This window comes from Phlebotomus papatasi, chromosome 1 (genome assembly GCF_024763615.1).
Source record: "Phlebotomus papatasi isolate M1 chromosome 1, Ppap_2.1, whole genome shotgun sequence".
Lineage (NCBI taxonomy): Eukaryota > Metazoa > Arthropoda > Insecta > Diptera > Psychodidae > Phlebotomus > Phlebotomus papatasi.
In genome coordinates, this window is record NC_077222.1 from 28062877 (window position 1) to 28088331 (window position 25455).

The window sequence follows — 25455 nt, forward strand, 5'->3', positions numbered from 1 at the left end:
ATGAATGTTTAACTAAAGTACCGTTTTAAAGACTCTTTCACGCGTCTGCTGATTTTATTTTTTTAAAGGAATAGAAATTAAGAATTCATATCTGATTAAAAAAATAATAGGAAAAAAAATAAACAATAAAACGGCGCTAAGCAAGAATCAAACTCGAGACATTTGCGTTATAAACACCGTCCGCTTGCCCGCTGCATCACTGGTGCATCTGCTGGTTCTAGGACTTTCTTTATCATTATACAGTTTGTGCAATCATTCTGGACACTTTTCTTAAAAAGAAAAAAAAATCAGCACTTTTTGAGTATGACACAATCCTTATAATGCCCATCCCTGTCTATGTTCTTAATATGAAGCCAATCAGAATTTGATGACTCGATGACCTCCCTTGTTAGATGTATTGGCTATAAATTCGTGAAATAAATAGTCCTCCAATATAACGCTGGACTACTTAAGAAAAAAGATTTATATCAGCAATGCATAAATAACCACTTCGTGGCCACTTTTTACCACTCTTCGCCATCTTTGAAACCACCTATTGCCACTTAGTTGAATTGCTTCAAATAAGATTTTTTAGAGAATGTTATTAAAACAATACATTCACCGTTGCTTTTCCAGTTGATCACCTTTTTCTAACTCACTTTTAATTTTTATCGTACTTCACTTAGAAAAAGGCGAGAAGAAAAAGATTTTCAGGTTTCGTCCGCATTCTGACTTCGAACACTTCATAATTTTTCCATATTTCTTTAATTAATCTGACCTGGTGGTACTAGTGGCAATATATTTTAATAATTAGTCTTAAACCACACATTTCCTGAATAAAATAGGTCAGATTTATTAAAGGAACATGGGAAAAATATTGAGTGTTCGAAGCTAGAATGTGAGCGAAACCTGAAAGCCTACCCCTAAAATGTACTGAAATCGATGTTAAATAACTCTTTTTCGTCGTAATTTTCGATTAACTATATTTCAGAGTTAATTTTACTTAAATTTAGGAATGCAATATTCAGAAGCGTTGTTTCAAATATTTTCAAAGTATTACTTCTTACTCTTGTTGTCCTAAAATTTACATGAAAAAGAGTTTATAATAATTATTTTTCAATCCGCAAGATGGATTGATTTTGCCATTTTATGATTATTTTCTTTTTCTTTATGTTATAATTTGTTAATTTTTCTTGGTCTTGAGGTCCCCATCTTACAAGATACATACTCGTATAAGATGCACTGAATGAAATACTGTTAGGCATACTTCTATTTGATATTTCATATAAACATTGCCAAACGAAAAACATCTGGGCCGAAGTATATTCTTAAACCGAAAAAATTTAAATATTTTGGAACCAATAAAATTCCTTGTTCCATATATGCTGCGGTTTCGAAAGAGATAAACCTCGAGTTTTATTTACAAGTAATCGAATATTTAATTCCATAAAATATTTTGGTTTCATCGCGTTCTTTGATTGGCTAGAGCTTAAAAGCACTTATATCATTCAAAGCTTTATCCAATTTGAAAATGCGGTATGACTGTAATATTTTATGGGATTGAATATTTTATTACATGTCCAATGTCCAGTATATTTCATTCTTGTTAAGCTTTTAAAGTATATTTTACAATTTACACATAAGGAAATTGAACATTTCACTAAATTTTACTTGGTGTTAGAGTTGAAACTATATCTAAATTAGCATCAAACTAAACAGTGCCTAGAGTGGATTATATTCTCGCACATTTTATTTCACTTAATTTTAGTATTTTGTTATCTCTTGTTTTAATTTTTCAGTAGTTTATACGTTGTAATTTATTTATTTTTTTTTATTTTCATCCTTTTCGTAAAATTAATATGTACGTAATTTTTGTGAAAATTACGTACACCAAAGAACACCCACTGAAATATAAAGACTTTCTGGCACTTTGGTGGTAAAACATCTAAAATAGAGGAGATTTTTACTTTAGTTTTTTAGGTTTATCGAAATCCAGCCAAGAATTACGCTTGTTACTGCCAAAAAAATTGTTTTTTAATCTTCTTTGAAGCCTAACAATAATGGAATATACTAAAAAAAAGTCAAGACAATATTTTCTTTAATTTTCTACATTATTAAATTCCTTCGACGCGTAAAAGCAATTTCACTAACTCTACAAACTTGTATATTCTGAAAAAGAGTTTTGTTAAACAAACAAATGGATTTTGTTCAAATTTTGTCAAAAGAATGTTCTTTTCCAATTTGACAAAACTTTTTATGTGTAAGACATCCTTTTGACAAACTTTTAACGAGATCCAGTTACCCGCGGATTTGACAAAACTTTCCTATATGCTGTATAGAAGAATAAGCTTTTGACAAACTTTTCTTGTTAATTTGTCAAACTTTTTTTTTTCAGAGGAGTAAAAATACTCAAATCTTATTACAAAACTGAACTATTAGATCTCCTTAGAAGTTTTTCCTCTACACACTATGATAAATTTCTTTAAAAAAATGCCTTTTTAAAGAAAATTTCCCCTATCCTTGTAGGCAGAAACGTCAGAATTTAAAAAAAAGACAATTTTTGACGAAAATTGTTTGTACAGTAGACTTTCGCTCAATCGGCTCTTTTTCAATCTTGCGAAAAATTTTGTTGACAATTTTCACGTTTAATTATGAAGCAAATTCGCTGTATTTCTTCCTATTTTATCGTGATTCTTTATAATTGAGCGTTTTTTGTGGAATTTACAAAGGCTTTGATGCCTAAATCTATCGATAAACCGGATAACATTTCGCCCCATATTCCCGATTGAGAGAGAGTCTACTGTAGTGTGTAGACACCATAAATCATATCAAGATTTAGTGTTTGCAGAGTGGAATAAAGCCCCTAACTTGTTAATACGTTCAAAATGCAGTGACAAGTTTATGTAAGAGGCGGCGATCAAGTTCTCCCCTCCATATAGCGGGTGAGCTTTCTGAACTTAATTTTTTTTTTTTTTTATTTAGGGGTCCATCTCTGAACTTAATTGCAATTTGATCTTACGCACTCGGATCATTCTTATCAAACCATTCGAGCAGTCCACACCAAAGTTGAACATTATTTTCTGTGAGTTATATTGTGAATTTGTGGGATAATTCAGTAGTTGTTTAAGGATTTTCGACGATTAAATAATTGTTTTTATCCTTGGGTCACGGTGAGAATTGGACAGTTTCCTTAAATTAATTTAAGCCAGAAGTCTTTTTCTTAAATTCTTGCACTCTTGGTTCTATCAAAATTAAATTTTTAACTATTCAATCGAATCGATATAATCGAACTCACAAGACCTTTTATCTCAACTTTTACGGAAAATATTATTTGAGAATAAATATATTTTTTAAATAATACATTATATGCATTATATAATTCGATCGTCTTTGAACGTTTGAAAACAAATATTCGCTGAAGAAATAAGGATTTTATTAAAGCAATTTGATGTAAAAGAGCAAACGATTCAAGACCTTGAAAAATGAGGTCGATGTCTATTGGAAATTTTGACATAAGAATAACAAATCTTGTAAATGAAATAACAAATAATCGCTTTTGATTCCTTTCGACAAGTTTGTTGTGAAATCTTGCTTGTAAAGTTGTTTTTACGCTATGGTAAATTGTATTAAATTTTTATTTCTCAAATAAGTTCCCAACTGTTCCGAATCCAATTGATTTATCGTCCTAAATAAATGAGAGTAATAAAAGATAAAAATCAGAGTATGAATTATGTCTAAATTGATTACGTACTCCATTTTGATTGAATCGTAATATGATATCGCAAAATAATATATCTTATTATTCTCTATACATTATTTTAGTTGTTGAAATTGTGCTGAAAACCAAATTAGTAATTTAAAGGAAATTTTTGATAGCACTATACATTTTTACTCTTACTTCTATAAAATTAGACCATTTAAAATTCAATAAGAAATCTTACTGAAAGGTACAATGTATAAAAATTTTATACTAATTTGTGGTATGTAAATGAAAATATGTACATGATACAATGTTTGATGTTAATTTGTTTTTAAATTGGAGAATGTGAAAATTCAGTCTGTATTTTTTCTCACATTTTCTTAATTTCCTTTTATAAATATTCAATTAGATTCTTTACAAGATAAAGAAAATTGTAGGTAAAATGGAATAAAATCAATAATTTTTTGTTTAACCTTTTATGTTACAAGACGAACTTTAAGATTTTACCTGCAATATTTTTCATTTTCTCGACCTGTGAATTCAGTTCTCTGAGATGAAAAAAAACCTTGAAATATTCTTATCGGAACTGAACTTGTTAATTGACAAAATTGATTTAGTATTCAATTTTCATATATTAAAGCCTAATTTTTAGTTTTTGTTGCATTTGGGGCTGTAATTTTGCCATTTTCTTTTTAAAATTTGAAATTGAACAAATCCATAAGAAATTTATTTGAGTCTAAAATAGTATTTACACTATAAATATTTAAAAATTTAGTAAATAAGTAAATTATCTTAGAAATTTACAGGGTGGCTGAAAAAAAATGCAACAATCTAAAGCGCTATATTATCCTCATTTTTTGTTCAACTTTTTTGAAATAAAGAAAAATGGTAGTAAATACATCAAAATTTTAGAATATTATTGGTTTTGTTCAATACGATCTTATTTTGACTTAATTATGGTCTTAAGTCTGTCAGAAAATGCATCGTAGTTTCCACGAATGTCAGCCTTCTGAATGTTATGCTTTTCACGAGGAAGGGCTGCCTTCAGCTCATTGATACTTTGCTACTTTTTAGGCTTAACATTGACCAACAAAATGTCTTTTTTGGAGAAGTCAAACGATTTTGCATCCAAGAATTCTGGAGGTCATTGTTTTCCCAAAATGAAGTGCGAAACGTTTTTTTTAGCCAAATCTTCTTCGGAGCGTGATTTCTGAGACGTTGTCGTGTCTTCATCGAACTTCCTTTGTTTCTTACTAAAATTTGTGTTTGTCCACGACTCCAATACTCCTTCCAAGACAATTTCCAGAAACACATTGGTATTTGTTTTGACGGTATAGGCTAAAAACCCGTGTGGAAAGCGATAATTTGTCTTCAAGGAAGTCCAGACCTTCAAATAAGATGGTCCTTGATTTCCGGTGGCCATTAGAACGTCTAAATAGTCGTATGATCTTTCCTTCAGATAGACACAATTACTTTGTTTGAAAATTAATTGCTCAATTAAAATTTTTTCTTATCAGAAAAGATAACATTTCTGAAACTGACCATGAACGTGCAAGCGAATTTACTCCTTCGTCGATCGAGCATAACTTCTTTATGAGGATCGACGATGTCTCTTCCTTTTCAGGATTTTTAAGGCTTCATATAGAGGTCCTTTAACAATATTTATTTCATGGTTATTCGCGATCTATGCGTCTCAGAGATCGTTTGTTTGCAAATGTGACGCAGATTTTGTTCAATTTGCTTCTTCATTTTAAGAACGATGACTAGCGATGAAGCAATTTTTTTTGGACCTTCACCAAAGCATATTAAAATGCTACTAGTATCCCTGTACCAAGTTATGTTTCGAAAAACGGAAAGTTTAATTACATTCAGGGTTTTGAAGTGCCCTAACGATAGCTGCTTCCGCATTTTCTGCAAAATATACCGACATTAAATTGTCACGTTTGAGTTCCATTATGGTTTAAAAAATGTTTACAAAATATTATCGAAAATGCTTTTCTTGGCTTTTAGCCAATAAAATGAATTACCATTATGCAAGATATGAAACCGCTGTCACCAGCGGTTTGACAGCTATGCGTACTGAAAGTTGTTGCATTTTTTTTCAGCCACCCTGTAAAATCATTTAAACGTATTGCATTTAATTCAGCTCTGATGAGGAAACTAGGAAGTTTGAGCAATAGGGGACAGTTACTGTGTTATCACACTTGCACATTAAAAATTTAATATGATTCACATTAATTGTCGCTGGTGAGAGTCCAAATGTGTAATTTGTGTGTTGAATCATTTTATATTCAAAATTTGATCTATTTGTTGATAAAAAGGTAGACTTGGCCAGCAAAATTTGATATAAATTGATTTATAGCATTAATGCGAAAAATTAATGCGATTTTCTCTTTAATTTTTTAATGTGAAAAGTATTTATGCTTTAGGTAAATATAAACTTATTTTTGCAGGTCAAGTCCACTTCTTTATCAATAAATAGAAAAAACCCCAAATATTAAGTGACTCAAAGACACAAATAACATATTTGGACGCTCACAAGCGACAATTAATGTGAATCACATTAAAATTTTAATGTGCAAGTGTGATAACGCCGTTACTCTCCCTTCAAACGTTCATGCCTTCGAATAATGTAAAATTCTTTTACTTTTTGTAAGACATTTGCACATGATTGTCACATAATTAATAATTGATAATAAGGTAACTAATATTTAATAAAAATGTTTAAGTCTCTTAGGAAATCAGAAAATTCAGAATATTCGAAGGTATGAACGTTTGAAGGGAGAGTACTTTCCCTGCTTTTATTTTTACAATGTTAACAAATTGATTTATTTGTTTATTTGTTTAATTTGACTAACCTAAAAAGCTTGCTAAGAATTAAATGGAAATTAAGAATTACTTATAGAGGCAATTCAGAACAGCTTTTTTGAATTATAGAATAAATCCCCCGCGTGTTGGCGCTGTTTTCTCCCATGTGTGGCGCTGAAAACTGTTCTCATTTTTTATTTCTCAAGATTTTAGATAAAAACCTATAATGAATCGGTTCATAACCGATAACTTATTTTTAACTGGAATTCAATTATATTACTCCTAAGGTATTTTGAGCAATGTTTTGAGTGATTTATAACTTGGTTAAAATCAGTCCATAACCGGTAATGTACCGATTATGAACTGATAGGTAATTTTCGTCTGAATAATAATTCTTTTAGTTTTAAAACTATTTGGGGGAGTTTTTAAGTGGTTTATGAATCGGTTTAAATCGGTTGAGAACCGGTAAACTGTAAATGATACGAAAGTACTTTTGAGGATATAGCATCTAAATCACAAATTCGAGCACTTAGCGAATATTGAGATGCTTTGCAACCCCTTTTTCCCAAGTTTAAATTCTTATTTGACTACCCAGGGATAAAATAACGACAACGGGCTACGGATCTATAATAAGAGCGCTATGGCAGATTTCGGAAAATCGTGTTAAATTAGGGCAATAGTCCAATAAATTAAGATCTACTCTTAGTAAAATTGTCTATTATGTCAGATAGTTCTAGGAATATTTCATTTTAATCATTTTATGTAAAACTTAACTGTGGTATTTAAGTGTTCATTAAGTCGATGCACTACAAAGTTTTCCGCTCACCCAATTTATCCCATATGCTTCAAATTGAATTTTCTGGTATTGATTTTCCCACAGAGTGAAAATCTTCTGTGAAAGTTTCAATGAACGCGATTGAAATTGTCTCTCTGTGTGTGAATTTTATGGGTCAAAAGACGAAAAAGCTTTTTGGGGGAGGTATTATATCGATTGTTTTTCTTCATGTTGTTACAACACTCTCTTTCTGTGGAGGAGGAAGGAAAATAAAATAGAACTCACAGTGGAAATAAGAATTTTTCCCATTTTTTTCTAAACGCGAAGGGTGGCAAAAGAATTTCTTATTTTTTTTGCCATGCGTGTGCGATAATAAGATTTGAATGAGTAACAACATTTGAATTTTCGTTTTTGGGAAAGGGCAAAAAGGATGAAGATGATGTTAATACATTCCTCATTGAAATTCACATTGTGAGAAAAAGGTGCCTATTTTTCTCATTAATGTCACACAGTGGCAGCAAAATTTTCCCCAGGAGTGGATTTGCCCTTTTGTTGATAGAAGAAAAGAAGAAATTAATAAAATAGAAATACTCGTGTAGAATTTTCAGCATAATAATCAAAAAAAAAAAGTGTTCAATTTTCAAAAGAAAAAGAAAAATAATCGAAAATGCTTGGTAGTTATATTGATGTGAACGTTCTTTTTTTCATAAAGCACAAAATATAGATAGAAAATATTGAACTTCTGTGGAAGAGCGAACACTAAAGGAGTTGTGTGGATATAGAAATATAGCGACATAGAGATCTTGTGAAAGTGCAAAAAAAAGATTAAAGAAGTCAATCTTTTAAGAGAATTTGATGGAGGACGATATTGTTGCAAATTCGTAGGGTAGTTGAGTAAGAGAAAGGTGACTTCTAACGAGGCTCAAAAAGAAGCCATCCCAGGATAAGAAAAAGAAGTGATCAGTATCCGTGGGTAGCCAATAAGTGTGTGTAGTGATGTGTGCGATAATTGCGTGAACAACTGATGATGTCCAATGTGTGGGAATCAAACGAGAGACAATAGTGCACATGAGTCATCATCCAAGACATCAGCGTCAATCATCAAAAGCAGGGGATGTCGTCTTGTGACGAGGAATCAATTGAGTCAACAACTGAGCTACCATCCATCGATGACTGCCTCAAGGTGCGCAAGTGGTGGTGCTTTCTGCTCTCCAGCATCTTCACCTTTCTTGCTGGATTGCTGGTGGTGCTTCTGTGGCGGGCATTTGCCTTTATATGCTGCCGCAAGGAGCCCGAATTGGGACCAAATGATCCCAAGCAAAAGGAGCAAAAAGCCTCAAGGGGCAAGCAAGAATTTGAGGGGACTTTTATGACAGAAGCAAAGGACTGGGCTGGTGAACTCATTTCTGGACAAACAACAACTGGGCGAATTTTGGTGAGTTATTTTCTTTTTTCACTTTACTTAATGACATACGCATAATTAATTTTATTATGTAAACATGTTTCTGAAATTTCGAAAAAAACAAGCAAGATCCAGTTCTAATCATCTTGCTCATTTACAACCCAAGCAGCAAAACCTGTAAAATCTGATACTTAACTCTTTCCGGACCACAACATATCCAGCGAAAGAATTTCAGTAAAGCTCACTTTATTGTAAGTTTTAGTGGTCAAATATGATACTTTTGTAGAGAAAGAATTTTTTCCGCCTCTGGGAAATTGGAAAACTCATGGGTACTCTCGTCCCCAAAAGAACGAAAAGGAGACAAACTTCAATTTTCCAAAGGTCAATAATATCAATTTTGTGAATAATTTTTGCGTGTCAAATGACTCCTTTACAATGTTGATCACTAAAACAAGAAGAATTATTGACCAGTATCTTCTGAGATGTCCAGGAAGTGGTCAAGAAGACACCAAGTTCCTGCTTTCCAACAGATTCCTCAAAATATTTCACACAATAACACTTTAAAATATGTTTCTCTCAACACGATGTTATTGCAGACACATTAAGCTTTCTCAAGAGCCAAAAAAACACTTCCTGGACAATCAGAATTCACCAAAATCTGGAAGAATAGGAAAAACTTCCTTCAAAGCAATCTCCCTTCGCTGCCAAATGTCAAAATCATCGGCAATATTGGCAAAAATGTCGTTCCCGCTTGGAATTTTGTTACAAGGTTGGTGTCAAAAAGCAAATGATGGACATTGGCGGAATAATCTTACATTTGACCTCTAGATTTTTGGGGACGAGAGTACCCATAAAGTTTGAACAAGTTTTTTGAAAATTTAAGAAAAAATTATTTTTCGAATTTATGTAATCTGTAATTGTTAGTTATCATACTTATTGGCCCCGAGAGGTCTTTCCTTATTCGGGTCTAGAAATATCAAAAAAGTCAGGATATCTGCAAGGAAGTAGAAAATCGAAAATTCACGATTTTTGACCAAAAATATCTAAGCTCAGGAGTTAATTAGGATCCTGCAAAAAATATCCTAGATTTAGACATCCTTACTGTGTTATCACACTTGCACATTAAAATTTTAATATGATTCACATTAATTGTCGCTGGTGAGAATCCAAATGTGTAATTTGTGTGTTTGAATCATTTTATATTCAAAATTTGATCTATTTGTTGATAAAAAGGTAAACTTGGCCCACAAAATTCGATATAAATTGATTTATAGCATTAATGCGAAAAATTAATGCGATTTTCTCTTTAATTTTTTAATGTGAAAAATATTTATGCTTTAGCTAAATTTAAACTTATTTTTGCAGGCCAAGTCCATTTCTTTATCAATGAATAGAAAACCCTCAAATATTAAGTGACTCAAAGAAACAAATAACATATTTGGACGCTCACAAGCGACAATTAATGTGAATCACATTAAAATTTTAATGTGCAAGTGTGATAACGCCGTTATAGTTTGTAATTATCCAGAAGAATCGGATTTTTATCGATTCTAGATAGTCTAAAAAATTGTTGTTTTGGGTACCCAGAGTCCCAAAGGAGACGAAAGGTCTAGTAATTCCAAATCCGAATACATCGATAACAATCGGTAAAGAATCTGGAAAGTATCGGTAATCGACTTACTTTGAAAAGATTGTTTTTCGCAGTTTTTTTTTTATCTTCTAAACTGTCTAAAATCCAAACGATAAGAGATATCGACTTCTGGTTTTTGACAGGCCATCCTAAAATGACATTATCTCGAGACCAATCTTTTTTTTACTTCATCCCTACTTTCATTCGTTCCCTATTCCTCTAAAATAACGGATAGTTGAATGTATGTCAAGAAGAGTTATAAGAGAACAATGGTGTTAGTAAGTATATCAAGTAAATTTATTTTGAGCATGAGTGTATTATGTTTATATAATTAAATTTGAAATGAGCCATTGATTCTACTAAAGAGAGAATTTAAGTGTAAATACATAAAACACGCCTCAACTATATTTTAAATTAAATTTTTGCATTAAAAATTCCATGATGTTTATTTTTAAATTCATCTCCACATTTTTTTGAGCATTTTCTCCTCGTAATATTCACTGTAGAGCGTGTTAAAATGAGAGGGAAAAATAAAAAAATAAATAATCGAAGAGGAAAAAAATTTCTGTGTAGGGGGAAGTGGGGCACTGAGCACTTTTGAAACAGAATTCTTTCTCCTATTTTTGAGTCAGACTGGACCTTACTTCATATATACCACATAATTACATTATGATGAGGCTGAGCTACTTTAAAAAATAGGAGAAAAATGTCGTACTTCGAAGGTGCCTCACTTCCCCTTTTACTAGCATTACAATTTGCACTTTGAGTTTTCTTGTTTATACTTCTTAATACGCATCGTAATTGCGGGTCGACATGACGTCAGCGTTTCGATGTATATAGTATGGTGGGGCAACTGGGTCGTTTTCCGTAGAGTGCTACTTAAACGCTTGTTTTTGGACTGATGAAATTCTTTTTTACTCTTTTTACTTCTTCTAAATCCATAGAATTATTCACTGTTTCTTTCAGAAACATAATATAGAAAAAAATTATCAAAAATATTAAAGAAAATTTATAAAATAATGATAATACTGAAATAAGTCACCATGCACTAACTGGGTCGCCTTTTCGCTAATTCACTTTTAATTAAACCTTAGGTTTTAAAATACTTTTTTCACAAGGAAAAAACAATAAATGTTTTCAATGAACCAGCTGCCATTAGTGAAAATATCACTGCTAGAAAATTTTTAGTGAAGAACCCAGCTGGTACAAGATTGAAATGAGTCGATTGCACTCATTTATTTAATGAATAAAAATATTATTTTTGCTTTTTCTCAAACTTGAATAGATATATTATGTTTCTGTAGTGACTATATTATGGAAATAAAAATAAAAATATTATTTTAAGTGGTTTAGTCATAAACGATCCAGATAGCGAAGCGCCCGGATTAGCACACTTGACTATAGTATAATCTTAGTCACGTTGATGTAGCATTAAAAATGATTAATCAACAAATTCATGACCTGATGTTGTGGTTCTTGTTATGCGCTACAACTTAATGCCCAACGCACAATAATTTTTGTTTGTAAACATGTTTTCAAAATTTCCCATGAGAATAAGCGAGATGACTAGATCTAGATCTCATTTGCTCTCATTGAAATGTAAAAAATATGTTTACTAAACATGTTTTCGGAGCTTTTTCTGTGAAAGGGAGTGAGATCTAGATTTAGTTTATTTATAGAAAATTTTAATAACATGTTTACAAACAAAATTTATTCTGCGTTGGGCATAAGAGTGAACGAGATGCATTGAATTGGATTTTACGTTTATTGAACCATAATTTAACAAAAGCCATTCTACGTAGCTTATGGGCTACACGTCATTATTTTTATTTTGGAAACATGCTTTTGACAATGAAAAAAAGAAAAAAACGAGTTTACTGTTTACTAAATAAAAGAAATTGTGCGGATGCCATTATATTTAACTCTTTTATATGTCTATACATACTTTTCTAAATATTTACATTTGGACAATTGACTTTTCCCACTCAAGTGAAGAATCACACATGTGGGATTTGTGTATACACTTCATTTTTGAAGTGGGCAATTTTCTCAGGATAATTTTACACTGTCGATGACGCTTTTATGACTCCACTTAACTCAATAATTCAGTACAATTGCCAATGGATCCCGACTCCCTCTAAAAAAAAAACACGACTTTTCCGCTTTCAATTACATGCTGCTATTCGAATGCAATTAGGGACAACAATAAATTTATTATTCAGTGAAAATATTTTCATTTACAAAGCACCCATCTTAGAGGATTACATTTTCCGCATTTCAGTGGATAAATTTAACAAAGTATTTTGTGATATTAAGCTTTAAATGTAATTTTGACGTCACTAGAAGAGGATCTTACAAGCTTTTAATGTATGAAACGATTGAAAGAAAATATCATATGTATAGGAAGTCTTTCACAACAAAAAAAATTCTGACGAGACAATTACTGAAATATACTCTTTTATTGTTGTTTACTTAATGAAATTATACAAATTTACTTAATATTTTGTTCACATTGCCAAAACTTCTCATAACATTTGAACTTTGTGAAATTTAATTGTTTCCATTTTGTCCTTTGATAAAACTTTTTAATAATAAAGCGGGTATAATGTCTCATACTGCATAACATTAACTAGGTCTTATGCATTACTGCGTTTTCTTATACAAAGATGGAACTTTTCACGTCCGTTATGAACTTCTAATTAATTTTCATGAGAAACTAAGAAAGAGTTAAGTATTTTATTTAATGTATATTAGATTGATAATTTTAATGATGATAGACGTTCATGTGAAGTGTTGGAGGTTTGTGGGAGATCTATGATGACCTAATAAAGTGATAATTTCTGCGGCCACATCATTTGATCTCTTAATAGGCAATAATCATTTTATTTAGGGCAATATTATTTGTGCAGCATCATGCAAAAATTGCAAATTATTGTCACGAGTGCAGTCATGTGCTAGATGAATTCTCTCCCAACATTTTAATTTTCGATTGATACATTAGAACACTTGTCGTGCAATATATCTCTATCAAGCAACTATTAAAGGAATATTTCAACACTGGTAAAAATAAAAGGGTCAAATTGACCCTTTTCCAAAGGATGGATCATATTTGACTCTTTGAAAGGGTTACCAGGTACCCTTCGAAAGGGTCACGGTTTTGACATCTATTTAATTCCGGAATAAACGAATAAAAAAACAATGAAAAAGTGATCTTTGGTGTTCGCTCAGATGAGAGAAATATGATATCAGTAATAAGTTTACAATAAAACATGATTATTCGTGATAAATGTGCATACTAAATTTCAAGTGATACAAAAGTGAACCTTTCAAAGGGTCAAATACGATCCATCCTTTTGAAAAGGGTCAATTTGACCCTTTTATTTTTACCAGTGAATGATATCACTGCGCATTATTTGGAATCAAAAATGAGTGGTAAGGGCAGGGTTCACAGATCGCGGGGTCATGAAAATGCTCCATAATTAGTTGAAAATAGAAGCCCCAAAATACTATTTATAGTATTTTTGTATATTTATGATCTATTTAGCTATTTCTGGTGCATTTGAATTCTTCCTATTTACAAGAATTAATAACAAAAATAGGTATCATGCAATTGAATCACGTGTACCACGGATAGTCGTTTTACAAACTTACGGCACTATACCCCTGCGTTATTTCATTTAAAATAGTAGCAAATAATTTTAAAATTTATTTTATTTTGGTGCAAAAATACGGAAGAAAAACCAGTGATAAGCCCAGATAAGCTTATGGTAGCTGAGATTCTTTACAGGTGACCTCGGAATGCGTGCAACTCGGGGTGCTTGCAACTCGGAATACGTGAAAATTCGATTGTGAGTTGAATTTTGAAATCGAACTTTCGATTTAATCGTATGAAATTGAGATGTCATAAGGGTTGCAGTACTCAACGAGAGCTTTCCAAAACACCAAAATTTTTCAATTTCTGATAATTGGAACAGGAGATATGGCCATTCAAAAATTGAATTTTTGACCCCCTCTAGATCGGGTCAGAGGGGTCCGAGGGGGTTAAGTTCGGTATTGATCGAAAGCTCTTAGGCCTAGTTATAACATATCAAAATTTGAGATCGATCGATGCCATAGGGGCTGAGTAATTCAAAAAACAAAAAAATGGGGTATTCAAAATGGCGGAAGGGGGGTGGAGGGGTGGATCTGACATCACCCATTTCTAGCCGCCCATCGACATTTAACCTTTGCCGGAAACCGCTTGTCGATATCTCTCACCGTTCTCTCTCCAGGAGTGGTTATACGACGGACGGACGGACGGACGGACGTCCACGAAAATCGATTTTTGGCGCACATGATTTTCGTGATCTATGAGTGTCAAAACGTGTACATACATCCAAAATTTGAGCCCGATCTGACGAGGTCGGATTTCACCTGTGACCACAAAAGCTGAGATTGTAAAGAATCTCAGCTAACTTGAAGGTTCGAAGAACATCTTCGACTTGGAATATTAAAAATTACATGAAAAAAACTCATAATATACTTTAAATTTAGTCCTTTACTTAACGGCGTTATCACACTTGCACATTAAAATTTTAATGTGATTCACATTAATTGTCGCTTGTGAGCGTCCAAATATGTTATATACTTAATATTTGGGATTTTTCTATTTATTGATAAAGAAGTGGATTTGGCCTGCAAAAATAAGTTTAAATTTACCTAAAGCATAAATATTTTTCACATTAAAATATTAAAGAGAAATCCGCATTAATTTTTCGCATTAATGCTATAAATCAATTTTTATCAAATTTTGCGGGCGAAGTCTACCTTTTTATCAACAAATAGATCAAATTTTGAATATAAAATGATTCAAACACACAAATTACACATTTGGACTCTCACCAGCGACAATTAATGTGAATCATATTAAAATTTTAATGTGAAAGTGTGATAACACAGTAAAAGAAGATTTTTTTAATGTAAATTTCCCAAAAAATAAAAATTAGAATTTTAAATTCAAATTAGCTGCCACATACCCCACATACCTATTCCACTCTAGGCATTTATCTGAATGAATTTATTGTGCCAATTAATAAAAAGAGTAACTTTGACATCGAATGCATTTGGAAGAAAGTGCATTTAATAAATTGTGTGGATTTTGCCACCAATCCAAACAGATGTGCTACCTCAACACGAGCTTTACAAAATATCTCATCTTTTGCTCCCTTTTTTTTAAAAAGACATACCACTTCATATTTTCACATGCCACAAATCATCCCCTTATCCTATACATTCTCATGTATAACATAGTGTGAGGAAAATGGGTCAGATTTAATAGCCAACAATGAAAACGATCGAAGTTTTAATACTTTCCCATAAATTTTTCCCACAATAACCCTCCCAATTTTTCCCAACGCCACAATCTCCTCTAGGACTTCCACACTGTTCATATGATGGAAAATAAAAAGGATTAGGCACTGAAAATTTTTGCAATCCATCATTCAGAAAGTTTTAGATAAAAATGCACCATACCATCCATTTTTCCGATTTTAATCCTAATAAGAGAGAATTTCATTTTATTGGATGAAATTGCGTGGAAAAATGTGGTATTTTTTTGCAAATTTTATCAAATATTTCAAATGAAAATTCTATCTAATTTAATCTCCATTATTTTCCTAAAACTACTCTCTCTTTAGAAATGGTTTAGCTGAAAAGAAAAAAACTTCCTCAAATAATGAAAATCTAGAGAATATCTCGTATATGTTTCATACACTCTTTGAGTGAAAATAATCAAGAAAAAAAACGAACATGAAATAAACACTTTGTGTAAAATGATGTACCATCCAGTTTAGTATATTTACAATAGAAGCACTTTTCGTGAAATTGTTTGTATACACATCCTGCAGAACACTGTTCTAATTTGATGGTATTTTTGACCATCAACAAACAATTACGCCCTGCTTGGATTACGTTAGTTGCAAATTGTTTGTATGTAATCAGCTAAAAGCACTCTTTCTCTCTTATATTTAACAATCATCCGTATTATTAAGGTTTCAATTTAAACACATTTTAAATCTCAATTGATCGTAAATGAGAGTTACAAAATCTATTTACCTATCTCTTTATGTATAATCATAAATACTGTCAATAAATTTGTGTAATACTTTAAAATTATTGGAAAATACGCAAATTTATGGTGCTTTTTATCACGTGTCCAAAAATTACTACTATAACATTTTGGTTATAGTTTTTTTGCTCTAATATTTTATGAAACTATGTATTTCAATCAAAGTTGATGAATATTTAAGCAAAAGTGGTTGAATTTTCACTTAAAACGTATACTTCAGCCTAGATGCTTTTCAACTGGCCACAATTTATATGAAATGTCAATTATTCTATGCATATGATTGTTTCATTAACCCATTCAGTCAATGTACCAGAAATACTTGAGATAGAATGTTCATATTTTCGGATTAGTTTCCTACAGGTTAATAGATGAATTTTTTGAAAAGAAAAAATTTTATCCATTATGGGGGCGCGGGGAGCCACCCTCAAACAGTCATTGACGGTTATTGAATTTGAATTCTGTACATTAATTCATTAGAAACTATTGATTTAGATAGAGTAACTATCCAAGAAAACACATTGGCCACCAGAATTCAAATCAGAAAGAGGAAAGATGCCAATTTTAACAAATTTGACGGGAAGTCGAATTTTCCGTCCGGCATTTTGAGCAAAATTTTTGCATGACTTCACGCGAAGCGAGAAAGGAACAACAAAATGTATTCCCATCTCTGTCGGGCTATTTTTTCAAAGTAATTGAAGGACTAAAGTAACTGAAAATCCATTTCCGATAGAAATTCGAATATCAACTGCCCTGAAATAAATCATCTAAAATCATTCAATTTGCGTATGATGTATAATACCATGGTAAGGAATGGGTTAATCCATTCGCATTTATCGCATTTCACATACGCAAACTTTATAAACTTGGTAAATTTATATCTGCCTAATTGCTGCTGGAAATGGTTTTAGGTACAGAGTGGCCCAATTGAAGATAGAGCGAAGGACTAGTCTCGCTTCAAACATGTCTTTTTGTTGAGATTAATTTTTGAAATTGAACAATTCGTTAAGAAATAAAGCGATCGTGTCTACTTGAGGGAAATGCCATACGATAATTTGAATATTCGGATGATCACCGGAAGTCAAAGTACGGCTCAAAACAACGTGTTTGTTGTTCAGTTCGAGCACATATTAGCCTCCACGGTCTCCGGATTCAAATCCACTCGACATTTCCGTAAATGTAAAAGGTCTTGTAACCAAGTCCGTATAGTAACAATCATCAATGAATTCACAACGAACCGATATTTAAATTTGTAGCTAAAATCACACTGAATTACAGGAGTTCCACCTTGATATTTTCATATTAATTGCCTAATATTAGGAACTAATTTATCAAATTATTTTTGACATTATTCCAAATGCTGAAAATAGTTAGAGCTGAAAATAGACAAAAAAAATATTCATTATAAATCACGGCATTCCGTTACTTTTTATCTCCTGCGTATATGCAATTTTTTTAATCTCTGGAGAGAATTCGCAGGCTTTTTTTCGGTCCCAAAAATTTCAGTCGAAACAAAATTCTCTGTTTTGTCCCATTTTCTCGTATCGCGGAAAATTATTACGTACTCATGTTTACGAAATCATGCAGGAAAAATTGATATCGCGTCGATTTTGATAATATTTTTCTTCTCAAACTATTCTGATTTAAATGTTGTGTGACAATTTCTTTTATTAGATAGTTACGCTATATATAAATATATGTAGCGTTTGAAAAAAATATATAAAAAAATGTAAATTTGCAGATCGTAAAGGCACGTGTTTGATAGGTGCTCTCTGTATCCTCTTAAAAGATGATTCGTTTTCACAAAAAGCTTCTATCAATCTGCTTGGAGCTGATTCAAAATATTACATTTTGTGTAATCCCGAGATCAAGAAAAAAAAACATTCAAGATATATTATGAGAAGTTCACAAATATATAAAATGCAAAACAAAAATCATAAATCTCAAAATTAAATCACAGCTCATCATACAAAGCGTCAAATAAAAAAGAAATCAATAGCTTTTAATTTCCAGAACTTTAAAATCAACAATTTTAAATGAAACAATTTTACCAAATTTAACAGTTCTTTGTGTGAGAGATTACACATTAATAACATTAATTCTTTTTTACTGTCAATACGGTCAATACAATTATTGCAATTTATCAAAAGGATTGTATTATTCAAGATAATATTATATTTTTTAAAAGGTTCCATTCGAGTTGAATTGAATTGAATTTATTTTCATCTGTTTCCCCTCTACTTCACTATGCGTCCACCACAGTCTCAGCGTTGATTTCAACCTCCAGGACGAAACCGTAGAAGTGTCCTTTTTCTGGTTGAATGTTTTAATTTTGCAATAGATTTTACAATTTCTTTGGGGCTAGGTCAGTCAAAAATACGCAGTTTTAATTTATCCTACTTTCTTAACTTCCCATAAGCATTATCAACATCAACTGTTAGGGCAGAATCGCATTGACAGTAAAATGCTCACCGTCACCGTCAAAGCCCTCACCGTATTTCGCTGATTTACGCATTTTCATTGCAATTCTTACGCAAATTCTCAATTACCGTGTTACATTATCTCATACTCGGTGGCACTAGGTGCAAATAATATAAGAAAATTGAATAAATAAAGCGAAAATGCGATAAACGGTGAGCAAAAAAAACTGTACGAAAAACTGTAGCAAAAAAAATCCTACAGTTTTTTTGCTCACCGTTTATCGCATTTTCGCTTTATTTATTCAATTTTCTTATACTATTTTCACCTAGTGCCACCGAGTATGAGACTAGGTAATATCGTAATGGAAAATTTGCGTAAGAATTGCAATGAAAATGCGTAAATCAGCGAAATACGGTGAGGGCTTTGACGGTGACGGTGAGCATTTTACTGTCAATGTGATTCTGCCCTTAAAAAGAAGAAGAAGTGTTTCAAATCGATGGCAGCCAAAATCCCGCAAGCCAAAATCCCGAACGCCAAAATCCCGAAAGCAAAAATACCGAATTTTAAAAATCCTGCAAGGGATGAAATTATATGGAGGAAAATATTTAGAAAAATTTTCCAAGACACAGAAGATTTCCCTTTGCCTCCAGCAAGCGCAGGTGCAATCGTGGGAGTAGCTATGACACTTTTAACAATTCGGGATTTTTGCTTTCGGGATTTTGGCTTTCGGGATTTTGGCCCATTCGGGATTTTGGCTTTCGGGATTTTGGCCCATTCGGGATTTTGGCTTTCGGGATTTTGGCTTTCGGGATTTTGGGCCATTCGGGATTTCGGCCCATTCGGGATTTTGGCCCATTCTGGATTTTGGCTTTCGGGATTTTGGCCCATTCGGAATTTTGGCTTTCGGGATTTTGGCTTTCGGGATTTTGGCCCATTCGGGATTTTGGCTTTCGGGATTTTGGCCCATTCGGAATTTTGGCTTTCGGGATTTTGGCTTTCGGGATTTTGGCTTTCGGGATTTTGGCTTTCGGGATTTTGGCTTTCAGGATTTTGACCGGGACCCGTTTCAAATTAGTTTAAAAAAAAATTTGTATACTCTTGACATAACTACACTGAAAAATCAAAGGGTCACCGATGATCCTTTGAAAGGGTCACTGTTTTGACACCTATTTAACTCCAGAATAAACGAATAAAGAGACGAAGATGAGAGAAATATGACAGGAACAATAAATTTACGATAAAATATAATTTATCGTGATAAATGTGCATACAAAATGTCAAAAGATTCAAGTGAACCTTTCAAAAGATCAAATATGATCCATTTTCGTTGAAAAGGGTCAATGTGACCCTTTTATTCAGTGTAGAGCCTAGAAGAGCCTAGAAGAGTGCTATAGATAAATGATTATCTGCCGGATCCTTAAATTATGACAGGAAAAGTGGCACTGCAGCCTAATTGGGAAAATCCTTGTTTGTGCTTTTGGCTGGTTTTCAAAGATGCATGTGGTCTAGCGCTGTCCTGATGGACCACAACTGTACCTTCTTTATTGATCAATTTTGGTCGTTTCTTGTCGATAGCTTTCTTCAAACAGGAGCAGGTTGTAATAGATGATTCTCTTCTAGTTCTTACCAAATAATAATCCTATCGATTAAGCCGCTTCATAGTATGCTAAAATATTGCAATGTGATTATTTTTATTGTATTAGCAATAATTTCGAAATGGGATCTGGAAGGTTCGAGTGGACATAAAATTTATAGAGTTGGATATTTTAGCGTATTGGATTGTATGAAGATGATCTGTGTTATATAGTGCTCCATTTTTCTCAACAATGATTTTCTGCTACGCTTTTGCGCTTTTTCATGAAAAATTGTGTCTGTGAGCTTTTATTCTGTCCTTTTTTTCTGTAACATATAGAAATATATCTCCTTAGAGGTAGATCCTTTAAGCAATTTTTTATATAAGCTTTCTCGGTCAGTTGCTACAAGAATTATTTTCTTTGACATATATAAGGGAGGGAATGGATGGATAATGTGGAACAGACACAGAGGGATGTCTTTTGTACAACATGAAAGAAAAGGGCAGTGTTCAAGATAAATATGCATTTCAGAGACAGTTTCACATCATCGTGGAGAGTTTAGCCAATGGATGTGACGTGTGTTTATGCTTGAGAGATAAGCTCGTACAAAGTTTAATATTTTATGAGAAATTGGGACACTCAAATGTGAAATTTATTGATTTCACCCAGATATGGAGTGCATACACGCTTTGAAATGTTTTATTAAAATGCAATTAACAAAGATTGACACTGAATGACACATTCTATGTTGCGTTGCACTTTAAATATAGTCATCAAAGCGGCATGATAAGAATATTAAAAATTGTGCTAAAAAAATATACTGTCTTTTTTCATTATCATATCATTTTGGAAAGAATGCAGATAGTGATGAATTTTATTGGACTATCAGAAATGGTGCGAATTGCAAATTTTGCAAAATAGAGGCGATTGAAAGAATACGAAAACATTTTATTAGATAATAACTTTTTGGCAAAACAAATTGATGTATTTAGTCAGTAGATTATATGATGTTGAAAGTTAATAATTGCTTAATTTTATTTATAAGCGTTGTGTCTAAAAATAATTAACTATATAGCACACGTTCAAATTTAATTTATAATATTGAGAATTTGGCCTAGCGAGTGATTTGAAGAATTTTAAGATATTGCTTATGAGAGGAATGAATTTCTTTTGTAGGTAGGGATACTTGGGGCAGCTTTGAGATTGGTCCTTTTTCTCCTATTTTTTAAATGAAACTGGACCTTATCATGATATAATTAACTCCACAAACCAATTGGGAAGCTAAATTACTTTATGATAAGGCTCAATTTAATTTAAAAATAGGAGAGAAAATCCCAATTTCACCTGCCCCAATTCAAAGGTGCCCTACTTCCCCCTAGATAAATAATTCTATAAAGGCTATTATTTTTTTTCGAAGAAAGTTTTGAAATAACAAACCAACAATTTAAGGAGGTATCCTTCCCTAAAGCTATATCATAATTTTCCCACCGAGACAGAGAATGAGGTTAGTGAAAAGAGAAAAAGAAAAAACCAACTTTATAAATATTTTCCTTTTGTTTATCGTGCAGTTTGGGTTTCTCAAAAATTATCACAATCAAATTGTGTTGAAAGCAATGATGAGAGAATTTTGTGAAAAATTTAAAACAATTCTATTTGCAAGATATGCAAAAGAAAATTAGTAACCGTCCTTTATGACGAATAAGAAACAGCATTAGAAAAATAATTTTCAAATGATTTGGATAATTGGTTTGGTGGATGTTTTCATGCTGGGAGAGAGAGAGAGAAAAAAAATGGCGAATAATTTCTTATGTCCCAGCACATTATAAATACATGAATTGTAATGTTTGTTATAGAGTGTGAAAGAACACTTTGAGACATTTCTTGGTTGGTTTTTGATTTTAATTTTAGAACACCACGCGAAAATACATACGCACTTTGTGGTGCAACGTATTTTTAGATTTTGTCCGAAGAATTGTTGGTGGAGATATGGAAATTAGTTAGACTGAGACAGATCGATTAAGAGATTTTGATGACGATCTGTAGAGTTTTGCTAAACAATTGTATATAACCGCACCATGTGAGATCATCATTAATTTTCTCATCATTATTTTTCTTTCACTTTTTCTCTTATTTTCAGTCGATCCTTTTTTTTTGCAAATTGTATGTCTCTGCGCAATAATAAACTCATTAATTAGTCTATTTTTCTTTCCCATTATCTCTTTTTTTTCGCTCAATTTCGTTGATTATTTTTTTCTTTATAGTTTAACTGACGGTTTGTGCTTTTTTTTATATTAAATGTGTGAATTTTCAGGGAGTGACAGCGTGAAATGGGAAAGCTATTGCAGGAAAAAAGGCGTGTTCGAAATTCAATTATTCGACTTTATTTGCGAGGTATAGCACCCCAAGGAGTTTGATTAACACTTTATAGGGTGAATTCACACATTTTCCCAAATGGATAAAACTTTACTGAAAAAAATTTAAGAGAATGGAACTAGGATTGTAATCCCAGATTTAATATCTTTTGCCCAATTGAAATAGTAAAATCTTTATTAGAACCTGAAATAGTTTCTTACGATTTGGACATTTTTTTTACCACCCGAAGAAATTCAGAATTTTTGTCCATGGAAAATTTACCACTTTTAGCCACTTGGGCTTTATGTACCATTATGTAGGAAATATTTTATGAAATTCTTAATAGTATCACTAATCATTGCAAAATATTATGTCTTCCCAATATCCTAAACTTTGCCCTAAACCTTCTCGTCCTTTTAGACTTATTTTAACCAAATTTTTTGAGAGGGGAATGAGTAATTCTTATTAAGAAAATTCCTGACTAAACGCTTTAACTTTTTTTTAATGAAAATTTTCACATTCATCTTGTATTTTTGTTTAACTCGGAAACATTTTAATCATGTCAACTTTTGTACCGCGAGCTTGACAATAAGATAAAGCTGTTAAGAGGACAACTCATCAAGAAGAGTGGTCATAAGCCCTAAAAATGCCTTAAAAAGTGTCCACTTATGCCCATGTTCAATTTCATTATATTTTTCTAAAAACGATTAAAAATAGGAAACTTACTTTTAAGTAGAAATATGAAATATTTAAAAGTTAGCATTATTATTTTTTTTGTTGAGGGAAGATATGAGATTTTGGGAATTATGTTTTAGTCAGTATGGAATAAATAAACTACTTTTCAATCCGAATAAATATATTTTTTAACAATTTCATTTTTTTTTAATTCGTCGCTCACGAACATACTCTTTGAAAATTTTGATTATTCAAATTTTAATATGGAAGAAAACTAGTTTTGACGTTTAACTTGATGGTATACAAAATAATTCAATTTTTTATGAATTTTCGAAATATAGTTTTGTGATAAAAATTTGAAACATCTACAAGACGTATATAAATATGTACAAGTAGTTGAAAGTGTAGGGTATATTGAGCTGGGAATATATTGAAAACGCAATTTTTTTGCATATAGTTCTAAAGGAAATTTGACCTAGTCATAATTTAATGTAGATACAATTGTTTTCCCTCTTGGATCCATAGGTCCTCATCTCGAAAAGGTATTTTCGAATCACTCCACAATTGTTGTCTACATTTATATTACGTTACGCTTGTGGTAGCTCCCCCGCCACCTAACTAAAGCTTAAAATCACCCGCGTGTGGCATTATTTCTCTTTCGTGATGTTATCATCACCGGCTAGCGCCGCTTGTTCGGTTTGATCCTCGCTCACCCTTATGACGGCTTCAGACTAGAGGTTTAACTCAGTTCCCGAAGGTCTTAAAAATCTAAATAACAAGCAATTTTATTGATTTTTCAAAATCTAAATGGGTCATTTATCCTATATATCTAATCCGAAACAACAACTTCCTAAAAAAAAGCATGCATGATAAGGAATTAGAGGAGTTAAGCCCGATGGTAAAGCCTTAGGTCTGAAACCCGTATTAGGGTTAGTCGATCTTTAGACAGTTAAAGAAGAAGACCAAGAAAACACTCCCTCCCCAGAAGTGAGAGAAATAAGTACTATTTATTACTGTCCAGTCATATTAGTTCCGGGAACAAGCGAGGTGGGGTTGCGAGCAAGTGAGAGCAAGCCCCTAAGCCCACCTCCACGGAGGGCAAAGTGGATTTTAGCTCCACACATTTAAGTCAAGCTTCTTTTAAAAATATTCGGAAAAATACGTTTTCATTTACATAATTTACATTACATCATTTATAATATCGAATTCGTTTTTTTCGCTTTTCGGATACTCCTTGACACCCTACCTATCTTGTGAATATTATACCGGAAAGTTAATTATTCCCAAAGTTGTAGAGTTTTCAAGTCTTAAAAATCCTATACTCAGCATGTAAAATCTCAGCTTGATATCGCTCTCCTGTAAAGTTAACCATTCACAACTTATTCGTTTTATATTCTGATCTGTCGAAATAGCACCATCACCCATATTAGCCATATCTTCTGTTTCTGTTGACAAAAAATAATAATTCAACATTTAATGAAAATTATGAATGAAAAATATGTTATTTAAAATATCATATTTTTTATTAATTTATTAAATCTTTTAGACGATTTTGAAAGATTCAAGAGGAAAAGAATTACTATCTTAGCATTTTTCTTAGCAATTCCTTACGACAATGAAGCCCTTAGTAAAAAATTGTAGAAACAAAGTACTTTTTGTGAAAGTATTAGTGATATTAATTTTTGATAAAAAGATATACAGTTTTGACGAAAAGATGCCACATATTTCCTGAAAAAAGTCAGATTCATTAAAGAAATATTGGTAAAATATAAAGTGTACGAAGCGAGAGTTTGTGCGAAGCCTGAAAGCCTTCCCCTACAGTTGGATTTCAAGACCTTTTAGTTTGATCAAATCCGTCGAAAAAGTTTTTACATGACTGGCATATACAACCTGAGAAAGAGCTTTTCCACCGTTTTGCTCTGGAGGTTGGTCACCAACGCTAAGACGGCGGTGGACGTTAAAAATTGCACGGGATCTCAGTGAAACGAAACTGTACTTCAAAAGCATTGTTGATGAATAAATTTATCTATCTATCT

At 32.2% G+C, this 25455-nt stretch overlaps 1 protein-coding gene across 29 annotated transcripts in view; it reads left to right on the forward strand.

The window, feature by feature from the left end:
• LOC129799549 (calcium-activated potassium channel slowpoke) overlaps positions 1–25455 on the forward strand; it is a 153273-nt gene that overhangs the window by 2352 nt on the left and 125466 nt on the right. For 21 of the 29 annotated variants that reach the window (XR_008751520.1, XR_008751518.1, XR_008751519.1 and 18 more), the window contains exon 2: positions 7775–8697. Coding sequence is in view for 26 of the 29 variants with exons in the window: in XM_055843539.1 (XP_055699514.1) it covers positions 8377–8697 (321 nt within the window). In the remaining 3 variants the exon portion in view is untranslated. Of the gene's footprint in view, positions 1–3009; positions 3150–7774; positions 8698–25455 lie in introns of those variants that run through there. The other 8 variants (XM_055843535.1, XM_055843547.1, XM_055843548.1 and 5 more) reach the window with 2 other exon arrangements.